At 41.9% G+C, this 15,239-nt stretch overlaps 1 protein-coding gene across 1 annotated transcript in view; it reads left to right on the forward strand.

The window, feature by feature from the left end:
• Positions 1-14,990, forward strand: part of LOC126188407 (hamartin) — a 281,221-nt gene extending 266,231 nt beyond the window's left edge. The window contains exons 20-21 of the mRNA XM_049930009.1: positions 10,814-11,053; positions 14,154-14,990. Coding sequence (XP_049785966.1) covers positions 10,814-11,053; positions 14,154-14,231 — 318 coding nt within the window. The 3' untranslated portion in view covers positions 14,232-14,990. The remainder of the gene's footprint in view (positions 1-10,813; positions 11,054-14,153) is intronic.
• Positions 14,991-15,239: the final 249 nt, after the last annotated feature.

A 15,239-nucleotide genomic window follows, 5' to 3' on the forward strand; every position in this document is an offset into this window, starting at 1 on the left:
AGAGAGAGTAGTGTGTGTACACAGACATTATCACATATTTACATACACACATTGAATAAGACAGAAGCCCCCAGGGGCTCGGCCTTCATTTGCTGAGTTCAGGCTTGGCGACCCCGGGATTCCTGAGCTGGGGACTGGTAAGTGCCGCCAGTCCCCCGTCACCCTAAGCTCTGGGCATGCTTCAGTGACCACTGTGTGACAAAAAACCTCAATTTCAAGCTGTGCTGCACACTGATGAGATGTATTGCTCTTGAGGTGGAACAGTCGTTAGCAGGCAACCTCTGGGGAACCTGCCGCACATCAGTTGTATAAGGCTTACCTAGGCACGCAGGGCCGTATCTAGGTGGACTTCTAGTTCCCTAGCTGCTCGTGGGACCGAGATGGATCCTTCGAAATCTTCTGTCCTCCTAGTATAAAGGGTGGGCCGCTGGTAGGTATCAACACCCAATCCAACAAGAGGGCTCATGTAGCCAGTCCTCCTGATTGTCAGTAGTAACAGAGTGCAAGATGCTTTGCAGAATGTGTTTCTTATAGTTACAAGAAAAGACATGAGTTTTGACAAAGTTTCACCATTTTATATACAGAAAGGCTTAGAAAGCATTGCTGGCACCTTGAAATCTGTTGAATGCTTGCAAAATGGGACCTTGTTGGTTCAAACATCTAGCTTCCAAGAAGTCGAGAACCTTCAGAAAGCACAATGCCTTGGGGAGTTTGTGATAGAAACTGAATTTCACAACACCATGAACTATAGCAAAGGTGTTGTGACTTGCAGGAATTTCATTGACATTCCCAAGAAGAACTGAAAGCTGAATGGTCCCGGGAAGGAATAGTCGACGTGCAACACATTACGAAATGGGTGGATGGCACTCTCGTGGAGTCAGACTCGTTTATCCTTACTTTTAACAGCACCAGACTACCGGAGCATCTGAAGGCAGGTTTCCTACATCTCAGTGTATGGCCTTATTACCCCAATCCAATGCGGTGTTTTAAATGCCAGCACTTTGGGCGCACTACTCTCGGCTGTCGAGGGGGAGCCACTTGCGAGAAATGTAGTAAAGCCGCCTGTGAGGGAGTTGGTTGCTCCTCTCCTCCCAAGTGTGTCAACTGCTCTGGGGATCACCATGTGTGGAGCAGGGACAGAAGAGTTTTCCTTGAGGAACAGAAGATCCAGGAGATTAAAACCACAAAGTGCATCCCGTATGGTGAAGCGAAGAAGCTATATAAGTCCATGCAGCCACCCACATTCGCTGCCTCCTTTTCTTCCATTCTGAAACAGCCAGTAATGAAAACTGATGCTGCTACACAAATGAAGGTTGCTGCTGTCAGCACTAACACCTGCGTGTGCCCCTGCACTTGTGCTGCTTCAGTGGTGTCTAAGCCTGTCCCTCCCCTGAGAACTTCAGAAAAAGTGAAAAGGTGGCTCCCATTATACAATGGAACATGAATGAATTCAGTATGCACATGGAAGAACTGAGACTGCTAGCGCACCAACGTCCTCTGTGCTTGTGTTTGCAGGAAACACATTTCAAAGCATCTAATGCCGCTGCACTACGGGGCTATACCCTTTATCGCAAGGACGATCTGACCGGGGAAAGAGCCAAAGGAGGGGTTGGTGTGTTTGTCAATAATGTGCACCACTCCTCTGCTCCTCCCCTGGATACCGACCTGCAAGCAGTTGCAGTTGAAATTTCTGCAAGTCAGAGGCTTACAGTTTGTTGTCTTTATTTACCCCCACTGGATGCAGTAGACTCTGAGACTCCCACAGATCTTATCGCACAACTCCCCCAATCATTTCTCCTTCTGGGAGACTTCAATGCCCAACATGCCTTGTGGGGCTCAACGTCTACTTGCCATCGGGATAGAGTTTTGGAGAGCCTCCTGACGTCTGGAGAGTTGTGCCTCCTAAACGCTGGTACTCAGACCTGTGGTGCTACTGGGTCATTCTCAGCCATCGACCTCTCTCTCTGCTCTCCAGCCCTCGCTGACTCTGTTCACTGGGAGGTCACTGACGACCTTCCTCCCAGCGACCACTTCCCAATCCGCCTTCAGCTACTCGATGATGTGTTGCTGGAACAGAAGCCACGAATGTGGATGATTGGTAGAGCTAACTGGATGCTGTTCAGCCAGTTGGCTGTGTTTGAACACCGTGACCGCGTACAGGAATGGGTGGATCACATCACGCATGTGATCCATCAAGCTGCTGATCTATCCATACCAACGTCTTTCAGTCCTCTTCAGAGGCGGCCTGTCCCTTGGTGGACAGAAGAGTGCCATCTAGCCATCCGGGACAGGCGTGCGGCTCTTCAACGGTTTAAACACCACCTCTCAACCTTTCGAATTGAGAGAGCCGAGGCTCACCGCCTCATTAAAGAGAGCAAAAAGCAGTCATGGCATGAGTTCCTGAACTCCATCAATCGTTCCACTTGTTCCTCAAAAGTATGGGAAGTCATCCGGAGGATTTCCGGTAAACACAGCCGTTTACCGATAGCCGCAGTGTCGGACCAGGGGTGCCTCTAAACAACCTAGAAACATTGCTCAGACGCTGGCCGACCCTTTTGCACAAACTACTGCCAATGCAAGCCAGGATCCATCATTTTGTCACTACTGTGTGACTGTCTAGAGGGAAAAGTTGGACTTTAGATCGAACAGTTCTGAGACCTTTCTCGATGTGGGAGCTCAAATTGGCACTGACTGAGACTTCTGACGCTGCACTCGGTCACGACCACATCCAGTACTGCATGCTTAGATATCTGCCAGCAGCGTCAAAGAAAATCCTCCTCTAATGTTTTAATCTAATATGGCAGACAGGTGTCTTCCCCAACTCGTGGAGGGAGGCACTTCTAATCCCTCTCCTCAAACCAGGAAGGTACCACCCATGTCCCAGTAGTTATCGGAGTATCGTCTTGACAAGCTTTGTAGGAAAGACCCTGGAATGGATGGTTAACCGTCGTCTGGTCTGGCTTTTAGAGACAACCAACTCCTTAGCCACTCTCAATGTGGATTCCGAATGTTTTGGTCCACGATTGACAACCTGACCCTCCTAGAAACGGCAATTCAGCAGGCTTTCCTCCATCAGCATAATTCTATTGGCATATTCTTTGATATCAGTAAGGCCACAATACTACTTGGAGACATAGTATTGTCACACAACTGCATCAATGGGGCTTTCTTGGCCACCTCCCTCTTTTCATTCATTCTTTCCTGTATCAACAGTTTTTTCGGACCCGAGTTGGTCAAACACTGTCTGATCAATTTGAGCAGGAGAATGGTGTCCCCCCGGGCAATGTTTTAAGTGTTACCCTCTTTGCCATCGCCATTAAAAGTATAACATCTACGGTAAGGAGTAAGGATTCCAGTACAGTGCTCCTTATTTGTGGACGACTTTGCTGTTTTCTGTTCCTCCTCCAGTGTTGCAACAGTGAGCTGTCAGTTGCAATTTACAGTGTGGTGGTTAGAGGAGTGGGCTGCAAAGATGGATTTTCAGTTTTCTGCCAGAGAGAGAGAGAGAGAGAGAGAGAGTGTGTGTGTGTGTGTGTGTGTGTGTGTGTGTGTGTGTGTGTGTGTTCATTTTAATGGTTCTCGTCGTCCTTTTAATTTGCCTGTCTTGCATATAGGGTACACTATCCTACATTTTAGAGACACAGTGTGGTTTCTGGGCCTCATTTTTGACTCCAGATTGTCACAGTTGCCACACCTGCGAGACTTGAAAGTCAGAACCATGAAGGCGCTGAACATCCTCAAGTGCCTTAGCCACAGGTCTTGGGGAGTGGACAGGGCGCATCTTCTCCAGTTTTATTGGGCTTTTGTGTGTTTGCAGCTGGGACTATGGGTGCACGGTTACGGGTCAGCGAGGCCCTCTTATTTGCGGATCCTTGCAGGAATTCAACTGACTAGTCCCATACCCAGCCTCTGTGCTGAGGCGGGAGAACCGTCACTTACCATCCGGCAGCAGCTCCTGTTGGTGCGCCAGGCTTGTTTTCTTGCAGCTCCGTCACCCACTCATCATATTGTTGCTCGTCCGTCTCTGGAGTGCCTTTTTTACAACTGTCCATGAGCCATGATGCCGTTAGGAATCCGTGTGTAACATGTGCTGGAGTCCCTTGGTGTGGAGCCTGTACAGCCCCAAATCCAGGGTTTTAACTGCCTGCCACGCTGGTTACTGGAGAGTCCCAGAGTGATTTTAGATTTGGTGCGTTACAAGAGAGATTGCACTCCTGCCACCATTTTTAATGCATCATTTTCTGCCATTTGACTATGTAGCTCTTTTATGGATGGGTCGAAACAAGGAGGATTCTGTTGGTTGCTCTGTTGTTTTTCCAGATTTTGTCTTCAAGGTCCAACTGCCTCAAGCGTTTACTGTCTTGGATGAGAATTGTCTGCAATCTTACGGGCACTGGAGCAGATGAGATGCACTTCCCGTCCTAAATTTCTTGTCTGTTCCGATTTACTAAGTGCCCTTCACTCTTTGCAATGTTTGTATCTGGCAGGTAAAATAGGCCATAACATCCAGGATGCCCTCCTCCATCTAAGACGACTGGGGAAAGAGGTGGTTTTCTGCTGGGTTCCAGGGCACATCGGCATTACTGGGGACGAAAGGGCAGATATCGCAGCCAAGGAGGCATGTCTCGATCCGCAAGTATTTCAGTGTGCCATCCTGCTGCACGCACTCACCTCGCTATCGAGCTCATGAGTCGTGCATCGGTGGGTGGATGAGTGGCTGTAAATGACTGAGAATAAGCTCCGTTTAGTGAATCCCACAACGCGAGTCTGGTGTACTTCTTTCCAGCCCCGTAGACAGGACGAGGTTCTCCTTACTTGTCTCCGGATAGGCCACAGTCCTATTATGCATGGGTTCCTGCTCCAGCAAGAGGACCCTCCAATGTGTGGTACTTGTGGCGTCCAGGTCACTGTGTGCCATGTTTTATTGGACTGTGTTTTATTTTTTGGCTGGGGGGCTGCAGCTGACTTTCCGGCAGATATGCCATCTCGTTTAGGAAATACTCAAACGAATGTGGTTAAAATTTTAAAGTTCTGTGACTTGTCCAATGTTTTTACCAAGATTTTAGGGAGAGATTCTTAATTTGTTCACAGGATGACTGTGGCATCCTTGACCCTTCTTTCTCGTTTTCCTTACGTTTTATTTTCTTATACAGCATTTTTCATCTTTTCCCCCTTTCTTTGCTTGTATGCTTCCATTTTACTAAATTTGTCCACATTTGTTTCTTTTAATGTGTGTCATGGCACAGATGACCTCGACGTTGAGCACCCATATGACAGGCGCACACACACACACACACACACACACACACACACACACACACACACACACACACAGAGAGAGAGAGAGAGAGAGAGAGAGAGAGAGAGAGAGAGAGAGAGGGGGGGGGGGGGGGGGGGAGAATAGATAATAGTGCTATGGAGATACTTCCAAAATTTTTGAAAGTTAACAAAAAAAAAGCATTTGGCTAGATTCATTCTTTCCACTGACCGATTTGCGGAAATGTTGTATCATTAACAGGCACAGACAAAAGAGAAAGAGAAAACTTGCTAGCTTTTGGAATCAATCCATTCTCAAGCTACATATTGCTGGGTGGATGCGCAATTCCGTGACTGCAGTTCTGCAGGTGGACTGGGTGAGATGGGTTTTGTTGGGTTGGGTGGAGTGGGTTGAGGGAGAGAGAGGCAGGGAGAGGGGTTGGGGGTGGCAGCCAGCAGGGAGAGGGGTTGGGGGTGGCAGTCGGTTTGCTGGCTAGGAATGCTGGGTGGAGGGGTGGCAGGTGTATGGGCTACACATGTGATACGCGGGTGCTGGAGCTGGTGGGGAGCAGGCACAAGAAGGTGACATGAAGATGTGAATTGGGAAGGGATGACAGGTTAGAGGAAGGGGAAACTGTTTGGTGAAGGTTGTGGAGTCAGTGAGTGAATTTAGATTGAGACCAGGAGGGCTATGGGAGCAAAGGATGTGGTATGAGGATAACTCCCATCTAAATTTAGAAAAGCTGATGGTGGAAGGAAGGATCGATCCAGTGGCCCGAATTGTGAAGTATCCATTGAAATGTGCTTAGCTGCATGTTGTGCCTCTGGATGGTCGACTTTGTTTACCGCCGCAGTTTGATGGTGGCCATTGATTCTGGTGGACATTTGGACAGATTGGGCTTGCACTTGGACCTTCCACAGGAATATAATCCCTATGGCAAGGAGTTGGGAATGGTTGTGACACAGTGGAGTGTTCCATATGTCTGAAATGGACAGAGTGCCATTATAGTGAGGTGTGGGAGATGCATTGAGTGGTTCTGTGATGGACCTAAGGATTTCAGAAGGAATTGGAGGCTATGTTGGACTTCAGGGATAGGATCTCTCTGGCAAAGCAGTAGTAAGACAGTTGGCAGAAGACTTACCTCAGATAATTAGTGTGATTCATCATGGCAGTGGTGGAGCCTTTGTCTGCAGGGAGGATAATTAGGTCAGGGTATTTTTTACGGTTGTGTATGGCTGTACATTCTTCTGCTGAAAGGCTAGGGGTCTTGAGAACATATCTTGGGGAGGGTGGTGAGGCAATTTAGGAGGTAAGAAATTCCTGGGAGGTGACCTTCTGAAATCCCTAGACCCATCCGAGACTCTCCCAAGTCCATGTCCCTCCTCCCTCTGCACATCCACCTTCACTTCCTTCCCCAAGATCCATAAACCTGACAAACCTGGACACCCCACTGTAACTGCTCATCGTGCTGCTACTGAAGAATTTCTGCTCTTGTTGACAGACACCTGCAATTAATCGCTTGAAACCTTGCTTCTCAAGTCAGATACTACCACTTCCTTCACTGAATTTGCACCAACTCCACCCCTTTACTTCCTGGATCCCAACTCATGGTCATTGTTGATGCCACCTGCCTATACACCAACATCCCTCAATAACTGTAGCTATCAAACATTACCTCTTCCAATGTCCTTCAGACTACAAACCCACATCATTCCTTGTACACCTTACTAAGTATATCTTGACATTACCTCTCAGTTGAGGAGAAAATGCACAAACAAATCTGCAGCACAGCTATGGGCATAAACATGGCACTCTCCTACACCATCTTTTTTATGGTCCATCTAGAGAACACATTCCTAGCCTCCCAAAACTCCAAAGTCCCATGTGTAGCCCAGGTTCATTGATGTTATCTTCATGATCTGGTTTCAGGCCCAAGGCATCCCTGTCCTCGTTCCTTCATAAAGTGAACATCATCTCTCCCATGTGCTTCACCTTGTTCTCCTTACCCTAACATATTACCTTTCTCAATGATGACTTCCACCTCTCTGACAGTTCCATCCACATCTCTGCCAATGTTAAACCCATTAACCACCAACACTACCTGCATTTTGACAGTTGTCATCCCTTCCACATCTAAAAACCCCTGCCACCAGCCTTGCCACCTGTCGACGGATTATCTGCAGTGATAACTCCCTTGCCCATTGTGCTGAAGGTCTCATGAGAGCCTTCACAGGTAAGACGTAGCTTGGACGTACTGTTCAGTTCCGCTAATTATACTATGAGGACTTCTTGCTGTCTGCAGAGGATTGAGAGTTTTTAGAGACCTCACAACTACGCCAGCTCACTACAAAATGACATAACTGCTTTTGAAAGAACTCATCTGCATTTTGTTACTCAAGTAAAGCCAATACACAGTTAGTTGAACTGAACTCACATTTAACTCGAGGAACATATGTGGAGAAAATCTTACGATATCACCTCAGAGTAGATAGTCAATTTATATATCAGTGTTAAAACATTTCAATTGTTTTCTTGGGCATTGATGTTGTAGACAGTGCCCCTTTCTCTCTGCTGTTCAAAACATTGCCAAGCCATGACGCGAAAACATAAGCGACCCCTTCACAGCTGGTGGAGATGCTCATTGTTGCACATTGCTAATATCCTGTGTCTGCACTTTGTTCATCATTTCTACAGATATCAACATAAAACACTCACAGTTGCGTGTTTGCTATCTACCAAATATTTAAAATACATTTCCTACTTGCATATTTCGTTGTGCGTAGAGGGTAATGATGGAACATGTTATTCTGGAAAATCTCGTATTGTGCTTAAACGTCAACCTTTGGCAATTGCTTGTTGCATAAAAAAATGTGAAGTTTGGCATGTCACATCCAGTTACCTACCTGGCCAAGTAATGCATTGTCTTGTCAATATCAAGTTTGAGTGGAGGACATCTTTACATAACCACGAAGTGGAACAGTCAACGATTTTAGTAATAAAAACACAGATCATTCAAATATAGGCATCTGAAATTGTGTAAGGATTATCAGATAAAACAGGTGTTTCCTAACAACAAATGTCCTTGTTTTGGCCACATCGTTAGGTCTGGTACTTTCATACCTACGGAAAAAATTACTCTCCTTGCTCTCTTCAGCCATTCAGTGTACTTTCAAAATGCTACATAATTTAGTCATTACTCATTGCCTGATCCAAACTGCTGAGAATTAGTTTACCTTCTCAGCTACTATTTGTTGCTGTATGGGAATTAAATTTGATGTTGTTTTGAAAACTCTTGATTTCATAGGACAAACCACATAAGCAGTCTCTGATGCACATGGCTGGGCTAGACAAATATGGTTTTTGGTGTCTTTAGTTTTTTCACGCTTCTCCGAGATTGACTAACATTAAAAATCTGTCATGGGCACTCATTTCATAAATGCATTGCCATGGAGTGTGTGCTGTTGGCGGCTATTAGTTCAAATAAGCCTAGTTAGAGACGATGGATTCTGTGTATCACTTATCAGAAAAACGCTTAAAACATTGAGTTTCTGCCAGTCTCATATCAGTCTGTTTCTGAATCCTGTTGAAAGATTTTTGTGCTGACTGCTTGAAATTTCTTAAACTCTTTAATTGGAAATCAAGTTTCATTAGTCAGTCAGCTGTTATTGTTTTCATGCTTGACGATTTGGAATCCAAGCTATTCAGAACCAGTAAGCTCTCTCTTCTAGTGAGTATGACAGAGAATGTGCTTCAGTGTTCCAAAAATTTCTCGTGCTGCAGCACTCAATTGGAAGGTGACTATATATACTATTTATTTTTATGCTATAAAGTATGTGTTTGTCTGGTTAATTAAAACAAAACAAAAAACAACAAAGTTATGTTAGACTCAGTAGACTCCTACCCTTGACGCAGCACACTCCCAGCTGACAATTAGGTGAAATTTCACAGATTATATATGAAGATCTGCAGTATTCTGCTTGGGTATTTTGGTATCTTATCTGTTGTTATGTAATATCAAATTAGAGAAAAGATAGTAGTTTGACCATTTGTTGTTATAGTAACTTGAAACTCCCATTATGAAAAAATGGGTGAGTTTTCATAATCTCTAAATGCATTACTATTTCTGTTTTCTTTATGTACATGCCTGTGTTACTAGCCCAAGCTTGGTTTTCCTTTCTCTTTAGTTGATATGAATTTTTTGCTTATTACTAGTGGTTTGAGGTTTTAAGTTCTATGACTGTTCTTATTGTTTACTATTCAAGATTAGTCACCTTCAGTTAGTTCTGATATTTGTAGGTTATATAATTCTAATGGGTTCACTCAGTTGTAGTTCTCATGTAGTGCCGAAATTTTAGTGTCTCTCTCTTTCCGTTAACAAATAGTTTCTTCACTTGGCACCATTATTTTGGATGATGTTGCTTCTGTTTGTTGCTCAACCGAGGTATAAACATTCATTGACCATCAACAAAAATATATGTGATGAAATCAGCTCCCAAGAAGTGAAAATTTACTGTAGTAAATTATTATGATAAGCATTGTCACAGCAATATCCTCTGTATATAAAAGGAAATGTTCTGACTGATTTTCACTGACTCACCATCACCCAGCCCAAACCCAAGCATGGAAACTTTAAATTTGGTGAGGGTGTTGACCTTACACTGTAGGCATTCTTGAATAAGGTATTTTTCGAAATTCGACCTGTAAGGAGGTGAAATATGGGATGAAACATTTCTTTGAAAAATGGTGCTACCAAAGTGATGTTGAAGCTAGAACTATGAAAATTGGCATTTGGTTTATCTGTTAGGAATAAAAAAAAGTTTCAGAATATTTTGAAATTCAAGCCCTAAGGGTGCAAAATAGAGGTTGAAAGTATTTTTAAAAAATTAATCATTATTTAGGAATTGCCAAAGTATTTTTAAAGCTACATCTGTTAATATTCTTGTTTGATTTATTGGTTATAAATAAAAAATGTGCGTTGAGGGATGCTTTTTTTCTACAGAAATACCACCAGAACAACTCGAAAGGCAGAATTAACAAAAACATCTGATTCCATCTATCAGAATCACTTTTTGTTCAGAAGTACATCCGGTAAAGACCCTTGTTCTATGGCCTTAATTCGGGTGAAAAGTTTAGAAGGTGTTGCAGTTTGTGAACTAGATCAAAGAAAGCTATTTAGCAGTTATCATGACAAACCGGCTTTGTCAGAATTGCGTAGGAAAAGAAGCACTTCTTTAAATACGTTAATTTTTCATTATACACTCTGTATAAAATTATTTTTGTTGTAATTACTATGCAAATGTGAGCGAAACAGTGAGCACTAAGCTAACAAGTGTATTTATCTCTATAGTTAATTAACCCATTATGTCACTCTTGTGAGTGATCACATTTAAGAGTTTGTTCTAACCTATTCATTGACTAGTGATGTTGTACCTCATGTGCATGTGCCACAAAACTAATAGATGAAACACTTAAATCTACCTCTCCAAATTGCTTTACTTGCTTAATTTAATACAAACATTTCTTCTTTGATTTAATGCAATTATTTCTTCATAACAGGCAGTAGAGAGCAAATACCAGTCACAGCGTGCCATTAATCAGAAACTGGAGGAATTGGTGCTTCGGTTACAGCATAGAGTGTGTGAGCTGCAGGCTCCTCCTGGAGGTGGTTGTCGTATCACTGCATCACCAGTTGAACCTAGCTCACTGTCACCATTGGCTGAGTCATTAGGATCTCCTGCACCCCATTCTCTCTCTGCCATGATGGCAGCAGAAGCTCTGGAAGTAAAAAACTTGCAGGTAAGGCTAGCAACTGCATCTAAAGTATTTATGTATTTACAATACAACAGATTTATTGAAATGTGAGTAATATTAATGCTATATACCTGTATATATAAATTAATGATATGAATATAATAGAGGGAAACATTCCACATGGGAAAAATATATCTAAAAACAAAGATGATGTGACTTACCCGACCTGCCAGCACTTTCGTTTGGTAAGTCACATCATCTTTGTTTTTAGATGTATATATAAATTTTTATGTTGAAAGAGGTTACTCACAATTTTGAGTTTGTCATCTACTATGCAGTTTCTTTAATGTGTTATTAAGTCCACCATATATGCATTATAACAGTGATTAAAATAAATGCTACAAACACATTTTAATTATTATTTGCAGCCTTGGTGACTTCTAAAGCTGTTAGACATCAACTGTGTTAAGCATTTACACATTGGCCACCTGTGCTCAGAGACCATTTTCCACTTGCATTGGTGAAAAATGTTAATTACATAATGATAACTAGGACAAGTTTTGCAATAGGAGTAGTAGCAACAAGCAACACACAGTATGTGAAGTATATAGCAGAATGACATTGATCTCCTGTACGTCAGTAGGACATCATAAATAGAAGTCACAAAAGTTGAGAGACACTTTGCTTTGGGAAGAACTTAGAGTAGAACTGTCATTTTGGAGTATTTGTTGAGAAATCATAATTTTAACAAAGATCTGGGCCATAAAGCATCAGCAAGCTTGTGTTTCAAAATAAATGTCTCACTTCTTTTTAAGGGAGTAATAAGTTTCCAAGATGGCTGAGATTGTATAGAATGCAAATAAACTTTGATGCAACTGATCATCATCAGTGTTGAGTGCAGCATATTCACTAACCCAATGACAGTGTATCTATTTAACCACTTTTGCTTTGTGGACAATTATGAACATAGATAGTTTCTCCCCCCCCCCCCCTCCCTCCCCCTCTGTCTCTTCTTATTCTTGCCTGCCCATTGCAGTCTTCTCTCCATCAGTGCCACATTCATGTGAATGACCAAGTGATCCAATCACAGATATTTCTTTTCTGATCATTATTTACGTTATATATAACTCCAGCTCAACCATATTGCTGAACATGTTGTCCACAACACTGATCACTTCAACATCTGCTTCACACACACACACACACACACACACACACACACACACACACACACACACACACTCTCGGTGTGCCCGCTTCCCACTTCATCCCACTTGCCTTCTATAACTGTTTCACAGTACTGAAGTGCCCCAGCCCTACTGTCTCACATGCTACTGTCTCACATGTTAGGGGAATGGAGAGCAGGGATGCTTCCCTGAATGAAAGCTACTAGCCTAATTGTGTTCTTAAGATTTGTCTTTTAGTTCTTGAAATGTAGTAAGAGTTTTTGATTGTAGCACAGAGTCCTAGATCCAAAACGTTTCCCCTCCCCTCTTCCCTTTTACATTTTATACATTGGAGACATAATCAAAAAGTTATAATTATCACGATGAAAAAATAACTTTTTAAAAAGATTTTTATTCATTTAAGAATTCAGTGTTGCAGTGCTGGTCATGTTATATTTCTACACTGCTAGAACAACCAAGACAGAATGTCACAGTCTGTTGGTAGAGTGGAGCATCGTGCAGTAATTTGTTTTTGGGAGGAGTACAAATATTGCGGCCGTGTCAGATCACGTCATGTCGTATGACTTCAGCTGCCTCTCTTGGCCTCACACAGTTGCAACATTTCTGCTGCTCCTGAAAATGAACAATGCACAGAAAGCCCACTTTTATGTGAAGCTACTTTGGTTTCGCTCCTCTTGCGGCATGCTACAGTACGGGGGCACAGGGCTTGCAGTGTGTACCAGGACTGCAGAGAGAGAGAGAGAGAGAGAGAGAGAGAGAGAGGTATAACTGAGTTTTTAGAGATGATTGGAACTCCGTGATTGCCCCTCACACCTTCTTTGAAGAATATGATCCTCTGCTTTGAAGCACACTCCATTCTATTTTGTTGGTAGTACTTAACACTTCCTTTCTTTTCTCTGTTTTCTTATATTTTTTTTATTTTTATTTTTTTTTTTTCTTACATGTATTTTTTACATTTGCCATCAGATACATAATTCACAAGATTATTTTAAGGCTCATGCATCTGGGTAGCGCTATTCAACTTTGATCAATAAAATTTATGTCTATCAAAATGTTGGTGTTAAAATCTGTAAATTTTTGAGTGCTCATACTTCTGTTTGGTCAAAAGATTGCTCATTTGGCAACTTTTTAATTCAAGAATCTGGGTCCTATGAACTGATAAAAAATTTTAGTGTCAGAAACACTGTTTGTGTGCTAATGGAAGTATAAGTATTACTAGGAAATCTAGTGTACATTCTCATTTGTCAATCCATTTTTATTGCATAATGTTGCTGGAAGGCCTTTGGATTATGGTTAAACTTTTTCAGGCAGTTATTTTGAAATTTTATCAGCCATTTTCTGTGAAAAGAATCTCTAATATGGCTCTTTGAAGAGACAAAACAGCAGTCCATATACTATAGTGTGTAAATTAATTTGTCCAGTGATGAACAATTTTGAGTGAAGGTGAACAGCTTCACTGAACTTCCATCCACTCAGTATGTATTTGACTCCTAATCTGTCATTTTAAATAAAAATGTCTTATCATGCCATAATATTCATTACCCTTTACAACAAATTTTGTGAAATCAGACAGGTAATACAACTGCAACAAAAAATTGTGCATGCTGTCTGTTTAAAAGGATGGTGAGGAGGGTTTCCTCATATTGTGGGGCCTGCATTCCAATCGAAAGAAGAGCAGTTACATCTAGCTCTCGGTGAGATTACAATGAAACATTTATGTTGTGATGCCCAAAGTAGATGAAAACTGACTAGGGTATGTGCAGACTGTCATGGACATTTTTCTCCAGATACCTTACAGCAAACATTTTTTTAAGTAATAGGAATATTTTGGTTTCATTTTGGAGTAAGCAGTCAATTCCCAAATAAACTAAGGTAACACAGACTGAACATTCCCTAAAGTAAATTTTGAAACAGCAGCACCAGTGTCACATATTCATGTCTGTGCTATTGTTTTCCAGCTTATTGTCCACGATCATGAGAAGTGCCCAGATGATCATCATCCTCAGGAAAATAAGGACAGTGCTGAAGATGGCTGACAGTTTGTGATGGGTTGCAACTTCTGTTAATGCAGTTTGTCAAATCCAACAAGAAGTTTCTTACTTAAGTCTCAGATAGGTAGCTAGGGAGTCTCTCTGCCTGTAACAATTGTGATATTTAGTTTTTTGTCTGCTGGCATCCCCAGACATACACAAACAGTTTGCATTCCCTACAGGAGGGTAGCCATAACAAGGAAACATGCTAAGAGAATGTGCGGAATAGACTGAAAAACAGTGTTTTTCTCATTCATTGTTCTACTGTGTCATTACCACTCTATCAGTGGAGTTTGTTGCTTTGTTGATGTAACACACACTTCTTGTATGTTTACCAAATTATCACAACTGTTCACTGTTTGCAATTGTTTCGTTTATAAAATGACAGTGAATTTAAATGAATGAAATACGAGAAATCGGTGTGTGTGTCTCATCAGTATCAACGTAGTACACAAATTTCACCAATGAATAAAACTTTTTCAGTCCTGAACCACTTAAGATATCTGTTGTGCTGCTTCTGGCTTTGAGTGAGTTTGGTAATACTCATTGTAATGTACCATTAAACTGCGCCATTTCTTTTGGCGAGTATTTCGTAGCAGCAGGAACGCTCTTATTCTGCTGAGTATATTTCATTATTTCTGATGTGAAAAACCAGACATCTTAATCGAGATGTAGATTTATGAATTCAGAATACTTGTTATTGTGATGTAAGATATATTGTGTTTGGAGCTTGTACAATTTTACAATAAAATGTTAATAATGAAAGTTCTTTGTGTACTTTCTTTGATTTCAGGTAATCTGTGAATGTTTGAATATGAGAACACAGGAAGCTGATAATCCTAAAACACTGTGCACAGTAACACTTTTTCAACAGAATAATTTGTCATTGTTTGCATATTTATGCTTGTTCAAAATAAAATTCTTTGGATAACTTAGAGTGAACTTAGTGAATTTTTAACAATAATTTGGTGATTTACACAGACGGGTGTTTGACATGCTTGAACAACTGAACTG

Source organism: Schistocerca cancellata, chromosome 5 (assembly GCF_023864275.1).
Source record: "Schistocerca cancellata isolate TAMUIC-IGC-003103 chromosome 5, iqSchCanc2.1, whole genome shotgun sequence".
Classification (NCBI taxonomy): Eukaryota; Metazoa; Arthropoda; class Insecta; order Orthoptera; family Acrididae; genus Schistocerca; species Schistocerca cancellata.